The sequence below is a fragment of the Solenopsis invicta genome, chromosome 16 (genome assembly GCF_016802725.1).
Source record: "Solenopsis invicta isolate M01_SB chromosome 16, UNIL_Sinv_3.0, whole genome shotgun sequence".
Lineage (NCBI taxonomy): Eukaryota > Metazoa > Arthropoda > Insecta > Hymenoptera > Formicidae > Solenopsis > Solenopsis invicta.
In genome coordinates this window covers 5,561,063-5,577,545 of record NC_052679.1, presented here as the reverse complement: position 1 = coordinate 5,577,545, position 16,483 = coordinate 5,561,063, and the positions used below count along the sequence as shown (strand labels likewise).

The window sequence follows — 16,483 nt, the reverse complement described above, 5'->3', positions numbered from 1 at the left end:
AAAAACGATGCCAGCCAAAAAATACAGATTTTATTCATCCACCTATAACGTATACACAATAAAGTTGGTTAAATCCATTTCAACTGCAAGATATATGTAATAAGACGTACATATATAAAATATACAGGGCGGAGCAATACTCTCTAATTCGTGTCTCATTGTCAGTTTGTCTCTGCTGTTATCGAAAAGCGCCTTGAACAATAGAGATCGTCTAGGTCGCAAAATTAGACGTCTCACTCTGTATATAAGATATATGTGAGAGATATGTATATATGTATACGCAGGGTGCCCCATCGCGATTGCGTGTCACTGCGTAACAGCGGACTCTTGGGATAATTCGAAAACGGGGGAGATCTCGATGCACGAAGCTACGTCGCTTCTACGATGAAGCGATGAGGGCCAACTCGTACTTTAGCCACCACGTCCGGCTAGCTGCGATCGCTTCCTCATTTCAAAAGCCTCGGCATTTCCACATCGAGATGTGCGTCTTGAAATTATTTCGGAAAAGCCGTTTTTCCCAGGGACAACCTACACGTACATAATACCTATACACATGTACACATATCTTATTTATATATGCATTTATATTCATATAATTTAATGTAATGTTCAAACTCTCTGGTCTCTACGTTTCTAAGGTACATCATCTACACATGCGGATTTTTTAGCATCCGTATTTCGCGTTTTCGTGTCCCTCACGGACGTCCTCGCGTATCCCTCCCTGTCGTTCCCGTTAAATTGTACAAATAAGAATAGATTTTCAATTACGTTCATTATTGCACACACCGCGCGCTGAAGAAATACAATATATTTTGCGTCGTCAAATAAATACAATATATTTCTGCGCAACGTATTAATTAATTTAATAAATAGACAATTAGAAAAAAAAGAGAGAAGAGAGATACGGATAAGACTTTTTCTAAATTAAATTTACCCAAATTAAATGATGAAATAATTCGACAGAGAGTGGAAGAAAGATGTTGATTCGTTAGGTTTTAAAAAATAATTTCGTAAATAATCACTTCCTTTGGCAAATCCGATTTGCCTGCACCATCGAATTTATTAAATTAAAAAGAAATTGAGAGTTTATCGGTGGACCCGAGTGATCGAGCCGCGAGGACGACGGTGATTGCGCGAAACTCTTGTTCCCGGGATACTCTTTCACAAACGCTATCGATTCGATAACGCCCGTTAAACGCTAAAATGCCACGAGTTTACCGCTCAGAAGAGTAATTTTTATTCCTCTATTGGAGTAATACATAGTAAATTTCCTTTCTTATTCACCTTCTTGTTCCCCTAATCGTCAAGTTTCGATCGTCAACTTGAGAACTCTTCGGAAAACTGTCAAACGCGGACACACAATTTTCAACAAAATGATAACTTGACGACAATTGCGTCGCATGTCGCTCGTAAGCGTAGCACTAATAACAATAATAATAACAACACTTATTAAAAATAATAGGTGATAAGCATCGGATTGATTATAGCGGCGATTATAACATTATACATCATATTTTTTTCTTATCACCGCCCACGCGCGAATTAATTTTTATCGCAATTTCTTCCGTTCGATGCTCTACCTTCATTATAACGAAGACTCGTTCAAAGACGCGTCAGAAATTAATATAGTACAATAAATAGTTAATTTTATAAAAGATATACACTTCATTTAACCAAAATTTCCCCAGAAAGGTACTATCCTTTTATTTAAGCTAGATGCTAATGATATTTAATTTCTCTTTGGTAACCGGGCGTTTAGAAAAAAAAATCTGAGGTGCATGCTGAAAATTGTATAAAAGATACGTAGATTCTTAACGCGCGATACAAACTTTGTCACAAATAATGTGACACGTGTAATTATATATATTTGACATCATAATTATAGAGAGTGATTCGGCAAACGTGACGTACAATGAAAAGTACCGAGGCTTGGCTTCTCTGCGATGATTCTGCGAATGCGAATACAAGTCAACGCGCGCTGGAGTAACGAATGGCGATATAGAGATATTGGCACGGGCGATGCGATCGGCGCGCAACCGAATCTGAAAAAATTCGAGACACATTCCCCATGCTGCGCGGCGCGAAAATCAAGAAAGCGGAAAGGGAGCGATCGCGTAAACATCTTCCGATCGGAATATTCCTATTTGCTTCGCTGAAATCGGCGATAATCGCGTGGACCGTGGTCATCGATATCGTTAGATCGCGCTGAATCTCCGCTCCTCGTGGGCCTTCTTGACAATCGCCAGCTTGGAGTGAGGGTCCGCCGTCGACAGTCCCGTGTATGGTGGTTCCCTGGTACCGTGGAGCATCAGCGTCCATTCCTTCAGCCATCCGTGCTGAGGCTTTTGAGAGTTGAAGCTCACCTAGAGGACCGCCGATATTCAGAATCAGAGTTGCCAGGAATTTCGAGGATTTTTCTCCAAATTTGGGGGAAAATTAATAAAACCCCAAATTTGGGGCTTTGTTAATTATTATTATTATGGAGGATAAAAATTTTATAGATCTTTACATTTTTTCCTCCTCTAAAGATTCTCCTAATCTTTTTAGCCATTTAAAAAATTTCCCGCGATAACAACAAAACCTACATTTAGGGGATAATTCACCAACTTGATAGCTCTAGTTCATATCGAGTTGCATTGTCCTGCGTGCGCAAATGGACAAATACGCGTAACGAAATTCGCGCGAGAGAAGACACGTGCGAACGAAATTTACCTCTAGCAACCAAGTTCCCTGAGGGTATTCTCCCCACGTGTGCGTCGTCATAAATGGCCACTTGGTGAACCCGTCCCTGTGATCGTCATCGTTTACTCTGCGACTCAAGATCATAGATCTGAAAATGACGGGGATTTATTTATTTATAGAACCGATTGGATAAGAAAAAGGAGCGACTTGTCGGGGAAATAAAAGAAGAAAAGTATGAGTCTGCTTGTTGAAGGGATAAACTATAGGAGTGTGTGGGTAGAGTGTGTGGGTACCCGAGATTTCCGATTCGGGTCGGGTCGGGAATTTTTTTCAGGATCGAGTCGAGACCCAAGAGTTTGTAAAGTTCGGGTACCCAAAACTCACGAGTATACCCGTATTTAGTAATTATTTAGTAATTTTTTCTCACATCAGTGTATAAGGTATTTAAATTTATTGCCCGCTTCTTGACCCGATTTTAGATCCAAGTATTCAAAATTTACAAAATTTTGTTTCGGGTTTTCCGACAGGATTTTTGGACCCGACTCAATTTTGGGTACCCGAACTTTACAAACTTTCGGGTCCCGACCTGATCCCGAAAGAAAAATCCCGGAAAAGCTCGTAGTTTCGAAGACCCGCACACCTCTAATAAACTACGGTCCTTGAAAAAAAGTATTTCAATTAGCTGTATCAATAAATAATAATACAGTAATTAATTTATTGGAACACTTTTCCTCAAGAAGAAAAGTTGAACTACACGTAAATGAGAAAGAGGGAAAAAGTGTTGAAGACATCGCACGTTCTTGGGCTCGCGTTAAATTTATAGCTTGTAACAAACGAGCGAAATCAATTTTATCTTTTCGTTTTATTCCGATGAAAGATTCAGATCGGGAATACGTCCGTCGTACCTGGTACCCATCGGGGACGTGAGGAACAGCTCGAGGTCACCGCGCCGGGTTGCATTCACGGAAATGACGGCTTGCACGTGCTCCAAATAATTGACGGCGTACTCCGTGCCGGCGCACGCGTCGGTTTTAATCTTCACGAGAATGGATCGATCGCTCGTGACTTTCCTGAAAGATAAAAAAGAACGGCTCAAAAAAACGAATTTAGTTTAAGGGAAAAAGAGTCGATTCCTAATCGTTCGGGGAATCTGTCGTTAACATCGCGGAAACGTTTGGTTTACCCCTCTGATTCCGTTCAGATCGGTTCACATCGAAATTGTTTCTGATAGTTCAACTTGCAACGGTTACTTACTGCTTTTCGAACGTGGAACCAGCCTCGCAGTGATATCTCGGCGGTACCGTCTTCCACTTTTTAGCTAGGGCTACCATAGCGCCCGCGTCCAAGACGCCGTACCCGAATAGATGATTGAATTCGAGCCCAACGCCGTTCATGGTCCAATGAAATCTATCCTTCGCGTCAAACAGAGAATTTCTTTTCGAAGTTAGGACGGTCAAGTGTTGAATGTCTCTCCAGGTCAGTTTCGGGCTAGAGAAATAACGAGAACCCTTACTTACAATTTACAGCACTGAGTTAACGGCGTTAGAGAAAACTTTTTGTTAGGTCTGTATATGTCATTGACAGTTTGATGACACACCCACATAAAATTTTTCCGAGACTTACGCACGCAGTAAATTTGTGAAAATATTATTTTGATATGTTGTATAAAAACATATTAAAATTCATGGAAATTCTCGCCATTTGTATTCAATAATTTAATTAACATTTTAATTATAAGTTTGATAATTAATACAAATTTAACATTCTGTGCCAAAGTTAACGAAGGTCTAAAGGCTAAAAAAAGAAAGTACACTCACTTGGCTTCAAGAGCAAGCGCAAACACTCCCGCGGCTTCCGGTGCAGCGGCGGACGTTCCGCTGTGAGTCGTCGTGCATTTTCCATACAAATCTGTAGTAGCCTGTAAGAAAATAAATAAAAATAAATAAAAGTAAATAAACTATAAGTATATATATATTAATAATAAAATACTCGTTTGAAGAGATAATCTTTTTGGAAATAAATGATTCAATGAGAGTGTATTTTCTTCATTCGGTGCGGTAAATAAAATACTTCTTGTGTACCAAAGTTCCTCTCTTCAAACAAAATCGCCCTGAAGGGATAGGATAATCCTCTCACCGACCCTTGACAATATCACTCACCACCCCCGTATTAGGATCCTTGGCTCCGTTGCTAAAGGTGGAAGCCAACGTGCTAGAGCAGCTCTCGTCGTAATGCGCGTTCTGTCCATCGTTGATGGCACTGTTGATGCTGATGGTCCACATACTCGCGGCGTATCCATCACAATTACAGTCGTCTTCTTCTCCACCGTCCCCAGACGCCCAAACGTAGATATTACCCAACCCGTTTCTGCCCTAATGGGAACACACGAACAAACCAGCGATATGAATCGCGCGCACAATGCAATCTTTTCTTTTTTTTTTGTTCAATGCTTTCTTTCAAAAACAGACTAAAAGTTAAATGTCATTATCTTCGGCACACTTGTTCGTAAATAATTCTGATTCGTTAGCAATTTGGAAGAAGAATTGAAAAAAAATTGGATTGAAAGATAGAGTAATTTATTCGTCACTAGCTGTGCCCAGCTACGTGTTACCGTGACCCAGTCTGGTTAAATGGTAAAGTAAGAAAAGAAAAAGCGCAGTATACAATTTTTGCGGGTATACAATTTTTATATAAAAACACGCGCATATTCTCGAATGCAACGTTGTGTCAAAATTTCAAAGCATTCGTTGAAGAACTTTTGGAGATTTAAGATTTTGAACAAATAAACATTTACATTTTTATTTATATAGAAGATTATTCTAGTCATAGTCTCTTCTGATTCGTTTAAAAATTGATAGCAAAAAGCTTTCTGATAATGATTTTATCGTGTTAAAGGTGATCCCAGGAAACAAAAATGAATCAAAATGGATAGAAATAAATTCACTTTGACATTCTCAAATTCGTGTTTCAGATTTTTCAAATCTATTTGAATCCAAAAGCAATATAATGGAGACGCGAATTCATTCAAATTTCAAATAATAAATAGCGCTTTTCGTATTTCAATTCATTTAAGTCCATTTGAATCCAAAAATACTCTGGGACTTTAAAACGCAAACTTGGAAAAATTAAAATAAATTACAATTTTTAATTCATGTCAATTTGTATTCGTTTGCTGGGATTCTATTAATCAGTGATTCTATTGATCAGTGTAATAGTATCGAACGTGCGAGCAATCATGCAGGTTGTACCTCATTAACGCCGCGCACGATGGCCCTCATGGTGGCATTACGCGGCCCGTCTACCGTCTTCCCGTCGTCCGTGGGTCCCCAGGAGGCGCTGTAAATGTCTATGAGATGGGGTTCGTGACCCATGCTGTTCGCCTCGATCAGATCGGTCATGTAGGGCTGGTCCAGCATCCGGATCCCGGCGATCATCGAGTCGTACGCCACCCCGACGCCGCACACCTCGTTGTCGCGCGCAGCTGCGACCTCCCCGGCGCACCTCGTGCCGTGGCTTCCCGTGACAAAAGACCGTTAAAGCTTTAGGTTTTCTGGGTTCTGGTTATTATCGGCGCGGAGGAAGGTTTGCCGATTCACGCACGGATGTAGGACGCGCCTTTGTTTTACTTTCAAACACGAGTGCGCCTTTGTCTCCACGCCCTCGGGTAAGAGCCGCTCGCTCCACCCTCACCCCGACTAGTTTATCTACTTCTTTGATTCCGGCTTGATTAACTTTCCCTCCGTCTAGTCTCCCTCGAGAGAGAATAATTTTCTTCTTAAATATAAGATATTTGCCCTTACCTGTTAAACCAGTCGTCGGTGTACCTCGGATACGGAAAAGGATCGTTGCTGCTGAAGTCGTAAGAGGCTTTCGCGTTCTGAAAAAGGAACGTCGGCTTTAGTGATTTATAAATTAATTAATACAAGTAATGGCGAGTATTTACAGTTTTGCTCAGGACACACGAAATTGTTATTGAATTATGCGCTGCTCTAGAAGCATATGTTTTACATCTCGAAGCATTGTCAAAAATATAAAATGTAAAATCCACAGATTTTTCTAGATCGTCACGTTTGAGTATCTGTGTACAACATTTTTCAGCACAATTCTTTTACTTAAAAATTATCTAATTTTTTGTGCGCTCTTAATTTTTTTGTGCAAAAAATTACGTTTTGTAGAACTTATTTGACAGGACAATAGCATTAAGAATTAAATCAAATTTTTTCATACACTAATAAACATCCAATAAATTTTTATACCAAGTTTATTTCAGGATATTTATGTCTAAACTTTTTTATTATTAATTGGGAAAAAAAAATTAAACTTAAAAAGCCTGCAACGTCAACAACTTTATAGCTATTGTAGCTAAAATCTCTTTAATTAGGAAAATGATGTAAAAAGGTACAGCTTGATAACAAAGCTTTGTTAATCATTGACTTTAACGAAGAGAACTAAAATCTCCAGATTTTCATCTCTCTCGTTTGAGTACTGTAAGCGATTACTCTTCTCTACCCGCATTCAAAGACTCGTTCTCTCTGGGATTTGAAATTCCTGACGCACTTCTGTGGGAGATGCGCCAAGAATGGCATTCGTGCGGAAGTATGGAGAGAATATTCGCGCGAAATATTCTATTTACTATAACATACTTTTAACATGCATTAAAATGAAATTATATACTCGCAGATTTGTCGCGGTGAAAATATTGTATTGTCCTGAAGTATGTTGAATGCATCATTTTCACGTTAGTGAAACGTTGTAAACACGAAAGCTTTTTTCATCGTCGTTTGAAGAGATATTATATTGATTTATTAACTTCGATTAGACTGGTGCGAGAAGAGTTTATTATATTTATCAAAATAAACTTGAAAATAAAATTGCAATTGTAAAGAATATTTTTGTTAAAGTAGTCTATGTCTTTACAAGATAATGGTTTTTTATTCTTTAAAAATTTCTAACTGCAGATTTTATTTAGAAAGGATTTTATTTAAAATTCTCGGTGAAAAAAGACTCTTTTCACACTGATATATTAATATAAATTTTTAATATTCTGTGCACACGTCGTTTTTTAAGGCCTTCTCTTCGTGTTGGGTCACAACACTTCTGAATTAATTTTTATTACAATTTACAAGTATAAAAAAATATTTAATAACACATGTACACACTTTTATATTTCTACACAGTATTGGTATAGTTATTTATTTAAAAAAATTATACAGATCGTTGTAACCAGTTACGGTGCTTTTAGCTTTTCGAAGAAAAGAAATTTGCAGGACAAAATTATCGGATCGTGTGTGTACAGGATATTGTAACCAATACTTATAATAAATATGCTTACGTAATTATATTTAAGATCCGGGTGCATGTAATCAACACCTGTAATAGAACAGTGTCATTATTAATACATACGTATGGATTTTGTGTCGGCGGTGTGACGTATGCGCCACGCCGCCACGTGCAACGCGTGTTGTACATCGTAAATAATAAGTTTCACGAAAAGGGAGGCAATAAGGCTGAGTAAGAGGATCACAGCAAAATGGTAATTTCGCTCCCTTGTTAACGAAAAGCGGTCGGTATTTAAAAGACTTGATTGGACAATCTTGTTATGCTGTCGTAGCTGTATTCGTCAAAATTATACAGCTACTATATATTTATATATATACTCTAGAAAATATATCATAAATATACATCTTTCCCCTACATCTCTCTCTCTCTCTCTCTCTGTGAAACGAGAGAGCGAGCGTTGCGTAACTCTCGCGCTACCCTCTCGACGCAATATCGATTCAAAGCCCGCCAGTTCCCTCAAACTGCACTCGAGGGCGCATGTAATTTAACGCCGTTTTGACTTCAGAACGGTCCGGAGATTCATCCGAGAGAAAAAAGAAAAAAAAATTGGGAAAGTGAGGAGAAAGTAAAATATTCTCTCACGTACCGTCGTCCATAATAGCTGTCGTCACGTTCTTCCCTGTGACGCCCTGTGCCCAGGCAGCCTCGACGTTCAGATCCAGCTTCGGTTTGCCGCCGTTCTGTCCAACGTTCTTCAGATACCATTGGTACTTGAAGAAGGGATCTGTCGGGTCCTTGTTAGCGGGATTTTTAATTTCATGCAACGGCACGAGATTGTCCACGCTCAGGGGCTTGTAGCCCCTCTTCACTCTCCTGAAACCGGCCTGCTGTATCGCCGTGGCCACCTAAATTTAATTCGATCCCTTTTACGTCATCCTTCTTAAATACGAGAAGGGGAGGTACCGAACATCTCTTATATACAGAAAAAAAATTTTTGACAAATTAATTTCTGACAAATATTTAGCCGGATACGTTCAATTAAATTGGGTTGATTCAACAATTATTGTACGAAAAAGATACATTCATTCATATAAATAAAATTTTTTAATCAAGAATTAATTAACCAATTCAATATTCAGTTGAATGCATCGGACTAGATATTTAATTAGTTCTTCGACAAATTTTTTTTCAGTGTTAACCTCTCGCTCTACGTCGAGATGGATTTCCACGCGATTGCTTCTCGGCAATTCTCCGCATTGTTCTCCAAACGTTTGAAACGATGCTTGATTACAGCGAGAAAAACGTTTTGAACTCTCGTAATAATACACAAAACGGGGTTTCCCTAAATAAATATACACACTATTCGTAGCACATTGAGATCGCGAGCTAAATTAAGAACGAAATATTTAATCACTACTTGTTCTCGACAAATAATTTGAAGCGCAAAGGGTTAATGACTTTACATTCTAATTGTAGGTATTGCAAAGAAATGAATTTTTAAATGCACTTTGGTTTTTAGTAAACGTGTGAAAAGACAAACTACAAGATTAAAACTACAAAATTAAATTAAAGATACAAATTGATGATTACACATTAAACATGCCAATTGAATTGAAACATTTAATGAGGTTGAAACATTTAATCACTATTCGTTTTCGACAAACAATTTAAAGTGATAAAAGTTAATAATTGTGTTGTAAATATTATAAAGAAACGGACTTCTAGATGCACCTTTATGTTCAGTTAACATACAAAACTCATCCAAGTTTAATTCTTTTCAGAATAAAAAAAAAATAAATAAAACTAAAACAATCTGACCGTCAGTCGGCTGTATTAGCATTTTAATAACTTCCATTTTTTTTCTTTGCGGTGATAATTGTAACGTAGGCGCGACCACGCAAAGGAGATGTTATCAACTTACCAGAGGGTCGACCTTTAATTTTCGCGTCTGTAACACAGACCGTTTGCTTCGGTGCGGCAAGGCTGTATGTACGAAATGATACTCCGTCTGGCTGCCCAATATCTTGAAAAGATTTTGTTACTTTTATTCCTCGTGCCCTGATAAGAACGCACGAATCTTCTAATAAGTTCAATTCCTTTCGGAATAAATGAAGAACAAGTTGTGGCTTTTAAAACTAATTAAATCAATATTTTCATCATTTTCTTTTTCATTCTAAAAGGATATCTCGCGTACTACAAATAGAAAGAAATCCTACGTTATATTCTTCTACGTTATATTCTATTTCAGTGTGAAATTTCAATTATATAATTTATAGAATTTATGAGATATAATTTATAGAAAGAATAAAACATCTGATTCACTTGTGTGTATCAAGTGAATATAACATTCACACAATTCTGTTCATTAATTTTACAATTATTATGTAGTTTTTCACAGTTGCAACTCTCTTTTATATTGTATAAAGAAATGTATTGTAATAGTTCAATACAATGTTTATTTTATGTACACGTCATTTTATTTATAGATATATTATATAAAATCCTCTTCTTTCTTTCTTGACGAGAATACCATTAATTTCGCTCGTCGGGAAGAATTGAGAAGAACCGAATGTACGACTGACGACACTAATGCGTTAACACAGATTGAAAATCCAAGAAGAACTTAATGCCAGGAGGGAAGAAAAGAGCAAGACTTACAAAGATAAAAAATTGTAAAAAGAACGTCGTTTTTTTTCTAAATATTAATGCATGTCTCTAATCACTCAATACGCTCACAATGGGTGGAAAATAATGCAAAGTTGTCGAGATAAAATAATTAGTTCCTTGAACTATTATAAGCGAGATTTGTCTCGACTCGGACATTGTTTATGTAAATCCTCGTTGCAGCTTATAGTCGCCAATCTGTGGGCATTGCAGCTGGAAAAAAAATGAGAACGGAAGTCAGGATTGTCAGGATTTTTCTCTTCATTCTGAAGAGAACTTCTCAGTTCTGCACACAATTTTCCTTCTCTTCTTTCATAAGCTTTCAAATGTCGTACGTCACTATTATTAATGTATTCTCGCGTCTCACGACGAAATTAATGTTGCGATTAATCTGCGAAATAGAGGACAATGACAGCTTGTTTGACAACTTGTTAAGCCGCGAGAGGATCCCCTTGATCGATTGCGTCAGACGACTACCTAAGCTTGCAGCGTAATATAAAATCAGTCACTGCCATGGTTGGTAGAATTAATCGCATCGCGATGGAGGCGATCGATCCGGACGATAATTTAGCCTCCATGTCCCACGTTGGTTAATCGCAGGAGACAGCCAGGAAACAGTTTTAATCGGAAGAAACTACGTCACTACGCCGATAAATGGAGCTTACAGGACATCAATTCCCCCTACATTGGTAAAGCCGCATCCGACACGTTTATCTAATGCCGTGTGGTCGATTGTCGATGATAAGCTGAAAACCTAATGATTCTATGTAACAAGAAAACAAATAATTGAGAGTAAAACTCGTTTACACGAGAAAAAGTTTTCGCGTCAGCAAATCGAAGAGTTTGCAATGTTTTTTTTTATATATTTTAAATCGATAACGAAACCTCATGTCAACAACGATAAGAAAATGTAAGGAAAAATGTGTACAATATTGCGTTAAGAGAAATAGAGATAGATTTTTATTACCTTCATTTTATTTACCATTTATTCAACAATTTTATTTATTTTCTGGTTATTTTCTCCAATAGAGAGAGAATACTTTGTATTCATTACTTGTATTATTTTATTTATACTTTGCAAATCATTGTTGAGACAGCGATTGTATCACAATGAAGCGACATGAAAATCCAAAGGCAATAAATTTAAATTTGACATGCAGTATCAATTTTTATTCGATTTTATTCGCATAAATTTTACTTCAATATTGATTTAAAAAGAAAAACAAAGTATTGTACATGTATATTAAAAATATTTTATCCCGCACTTTTTCACACTCGCATATTGCTGCAAGTGAAGCCATCTGGTTATCTTCTCGATCGCGTCGTTAACAACTTCGTATACGTGCGCCGAGAAGTCACGTGCGATTTTTCAAACCCCATTTTCTCGGGTATTGATCTCGGAGTAACTTTATACCTCGTTTCGATGCAGACTAGGCTACTACAGTTCAATTAAACTTAGCCAACGGAGGCTTGCGTTAAAAAAGTTTGATTTAGACAAGCTCGCCTGTATTAACATAGTAAAAAAAGAGAAGAGAGAATTCATGTCTAAACAACTCTCGACGTAATCGCGTCGTAAAGAAAATCACAGTTAAACCGCAATTACCTTTGTTCCCTTCATTTACACATTGCCACAAAATTTTATGATACATGCGCGTCGGCGAGAAACTTGGGAGAATAAAAAGACTTAAGTTTCAGCCGTGAAGAAACGCGATGGCGGTAGTCTTCATTTAAGAACTTCCACTCGATAAGTTAAGAAGGCGGTTCTTACAGCAAATCGAGGCTCTCTATAAATAATAGAAGCTCAAACAAATGTCTCGGCCAACCCTCCTGTGCTCTCGCAGCTCCCTGCTGCCGATTATTAACGAACTTACTCGCGCAACTTGGATTTTCTTTCTTTTGCCGCTCGTAAACGTAAAGTGTACGTCCACTTGACGGCGGAAAGGAAACGCGGAGGTGCTTTTGTGATCGAGTAAAACCGCGGTTTTACCTTTTCCATCGTGGAAACAAAGTGTTTGTTGGAGAAATGTTTAAGCCTCTCATTCTCTTCTATCTCCGTAATATTCTTTTTATAGGCGAACTCGATTGTCTACGCTACTCTATGCTGAAGTGTTCCGAGAGGGCTCTCGTACACGAAGTATTTAAACTTAGGAGTGTAATATAAAAATGTTGCAGCCGATAAAATATTCAGTTGTGAAATGTTTCTCTACGAAAACGTGACAAAATTAGGTTGGACATTATATAAGTCAAGATGTGTATTTGTGTCAGAATGTAAACTATACGTGGAGATATTTAACCTTCTTGTGCCTGGTGGCACATACACAGAAAAAAATTATTATTAAATCAACAATTTATTGTTTCATATATAAGCAAGAATATAAAATTTTCTTGGAAGAATTTATAATCTTAAACAGACATACGAGTAATTTTGCTTACATAAAGAAAATTCTTTTCTTCGTGTAAGCAAATTATGTTTGTTTAAAATTATAAATTCTATCAGGAAAATTTTATATCTTGCTTATGTATGAAACAATGAATTATTAATTTGATACTATTTTTTTTCTGTGTACTTTCAAAAATTTGTATCTTTCATGAAAATGAAGATAGCAATTTCTCTCTGGACTCATTTTAAAGACTAAGACCACAAGAAATCAATTCCCTTGGAAATTTCCCGCCTTGATCGGTTTTTTGGAGTCACTGATTACGAATCTGTAATAAAACTTTTAAAATTTAATATGGCGGATAAAATACTAGATTTCGTTAGTTTCGAGTGACATTTTGATTCGTTATATTGGATCTGACATTTGAAATTTTGAAATTTTGATTACAGATTTATAATCAGCGACTTTAAAAGTCTCTAGCGAGACATTAATTAGATGCTAATTGCTTGCTAAAGGCTTTTAGAATCAAATGCAAAATAATTAATTACAAAAAAACATTATTATAAAAAGTATGAAAATTGATAGAATTTCTAATTCTGTGTATTTTTTTTACACAAAAATTGATTAGTAAAATGTAATATACTTTTTATATATTATATTATACATTTATAATTAATAATGACTTTAATATTATGTATTTGTAATTATGGAACGTTGCATAGTTTTCGGGGTGCATTAGACGCAGAGGGGTAGCATGAGAGCGACCGAATTTGCTAGTGGTTGCGGCACGATCAACCCGCAATCAGTTAAATACATCAAACTGCGGACGAATGTGGTATTGCAGAGTCGGTATATAACGTATTAAATATTTAATCCCTCGCAAGCGACAGGGTACAACAAGATTCTCTCTCTCTCTCTCTCTCTCTCTCTCTCTCTTTTTAATTAAACTTGGCAAACTATTTAGAAATACGCCGTCTCGTCTAGATCTCGACGAGAACGATGCCGTGAATACGAACGTTTCGATCGATTATTCCACTTAAAAATTTAAGCGCTCTGCCTCTGCTGCAAATATCCGCGACTTGTTCTATTTGCAGTTGGAGAATTAATTAATCGCTGGAAAATTTTCGATGGATATACGATTTGCTTGTGCGTGTGTTGCTTTAGCTTTTTATTTACATGTTGTAAAAAAGAGAGAGAGAAAGATTTTTATATGTTATTTTTATACAGAATAATTGATGTAAAAGCAGTAATCGAATTTAGAATTAAAAGCTATCTGTTTAACGATTTTCCGTCGCTACAGAAATTGATCAATTTAGTATTAATTGTATTAATTACCTATGCGAAAAGAATAATATTTTATTGAAATACAGCTCTGAAAGTAATTATGTTAAACCATTAAAAAATTTATATTGAACATTGAAGCTGATTGTTAGACTGTCAAAACTTTTTGCATCAGTATCATCTTGCTTGAATCTCTCACATAATTATTTTGATGCTCCAATATAAAATTATTTTCTGATTTGTATCTATCTAAATTTATAGATATTATAGTAAAATTGTTCTATCCGTGTGTGTGTGTGTGTGTGTGTGTGTGTGTGTGTGTAAAAATGAGTATTAAAAGTACAGGTTAACAGCGCATTTAATACTCGTTTGCAGTAAATGATACGATATTAAATTTTCGTATGAGTGGCTATTAATTTGAAATATTTAAAAATACAAAAGAAAATATTTGAAAATACTGGAAAGTAATAGAGTTACGATATCAATTGGCATGGGATTCAATGAACGATCAATCGGACGGCACAGTGGAAAATACGGTAATACAATGCAATCTGTTGCGGAGTAATTGAGCCGTGCCGCAATGGAATCAGCTCGGTCCTGCGGTTTCAGCGCTCGCTGCAGTATAAAAAGGACATTTATTTCGCTCTAACCATCCCCGTATCCTTTCAACCTCGTCGCGCTAATTAATTAAAGTATCAAACGAGCCGGGAATTATGTCGAACACGGTTTTCGTTACATCCATTTCGATATTCGCTAATAATTGGACTGCAAACAACTGCAAATCAAGTGCGCGTGTAGGTAGTCGCGCTACAATGCACGGTTATCTCTTTTTCGTGACATTTATTGGAGAACCCGATAGTTCAACCGTACGTAATATGGTTGCCTGTTCTGACAATGACACGACGAAGTTTACAGACGTGGGACAGGGGCGAGCTGGGAACGAGGGGCGCTACCTGAACCAGAAATGCAGAAAGAACAAATTAGACCCGAATAGACGCCATACGCGAGGGCGACTTCAAGAAGGCGATCGTTACGCGCTCGCCGCGTGATCTGCCATCCACTTGGACCTCTTCCCTCGATGGACCAAAGTTTTCGCTTCCTCGAGTTTCGTCTAACAACCTATCCTCGGAACGAAGCAATTCCGGAGTCCGAAAACAAATTTGACTTTTTTTTCACAGCCCGCGGAAGTGAACTTCTCGCACGATTTACCTTTTCTCTTTTTCTCTCGAATGTGAGAATAAAGAGGGAGTAGATGCAACCATGCAAGAAGTTCAGTTCTGGAGAGAACGTAAGCTTCAAGTATCCAGCTGTGACGAAGAAAGAACGGATACCTAGAAGGGAGAGGGAAGTAGGAAAGAGGAAACATGTGAAGCTGAGAGGAACTTCAATCTTACTTGGCGAACGCGCTATACATATATATATATCTATTTCCAAGCAATGGTGCTCCAGGGTAACGTTTTTTTCGTCACCCCGAAAGTACTCGTCCGATAGGAATCGATGGGTCCTGGGGTAAATCTCGCAGTCAAACTTACCGGTCCAAGATTGACGAAGCCGTTCCTAGTCGCCACGCGATCGGCTATGTGCCGCTCCGCTGGCTGCCGCATTTTCACCAGGAACGCGTTGGTAAAAACCTCGGCGGTGGTCGTGCCGGCGAGGACGAGGAGCCCGATCACCGCGAGTAGTAGCATCGTGACGAGAGGCGGCCGGCGAGGTACGTCCAGGTACTCGTACTCCGCATTCGCGGGTTCGGGGATACTGGACGCTCGAGGTACTCGGCTACTCGAGGTACGCAACGGTACTACGATCTTCGTGGTGGCTGCGACGGTGGCGGTGGCGGCAGCGACGGAGGAGAAGACGGCGGCGGCGGCGGCGGTGACGGCGGTGGCGGAGGTGGCGGCGATAGCGGGTGGCAGTCGGTTTACCAGTCACACGGTGGCGCGGACGACGTAGGAAGAAGGGGGGAAAGGAGGCAAAGAAGAAAGAAAGAAAGCTCCTTCCTCCCCTCGTCGGCGGCCGCGGGGGTTGAAACACGCCACTCGGCGCTACAACGCCGCGGCGAATCCGTCCGACAGGAAGTGGAGGAGCTGGTAACGCGGATGTGCGATGCGACCCATTGAAGCCATCCGAGCGGTGTATACGTGGAGAGATACCGTGTCTAGATACAGACGCGACTATCGCGCGAAGAAGAAAAAGAAAGA

At 38.3% G+C, this 16,483-nt stretch overlaps 1 protein-coding gene across 1 annotated transcript; it reads right to left on the bottom strand.

Annotated features, from left to right (window-relative positions):
* Positions 1-10: 10 nt before the first annotated feature.
* Positions 11-16,219, bottom strand: LOC105203804 (neuroendocrine convertase 2). Its single transcript, XM_026132960.2, has 12 exons — positions 15,818-16,219; positions 9,884-9,985; positions 8,609-8,867; positions 8,015-8,052; positions 6,483-6,559; positions 5,931-6,195; positions 4,842-5,054; positions 4,500-4,600; positions 3,937-4,170; positions 3,588-3,752; positions 2,713-2,830; positions 11-2,363 (listed from the first exon to the last, which is right to left on the bottom strand). Exons 1-12 carry the CDS (start codon positions 15,971-15,973, stop codon positions 2,196-2,198), a joined length of 1,896 nt encoding a protein of 631 aa, XP_025988745.1. The 5' UTR covers positions 15,974-16,219; the 3' UTR covers positions 11-2,195.
* Between the last annotated feature and the right edge of the window lie 264 nt (positions 16,220-16,483).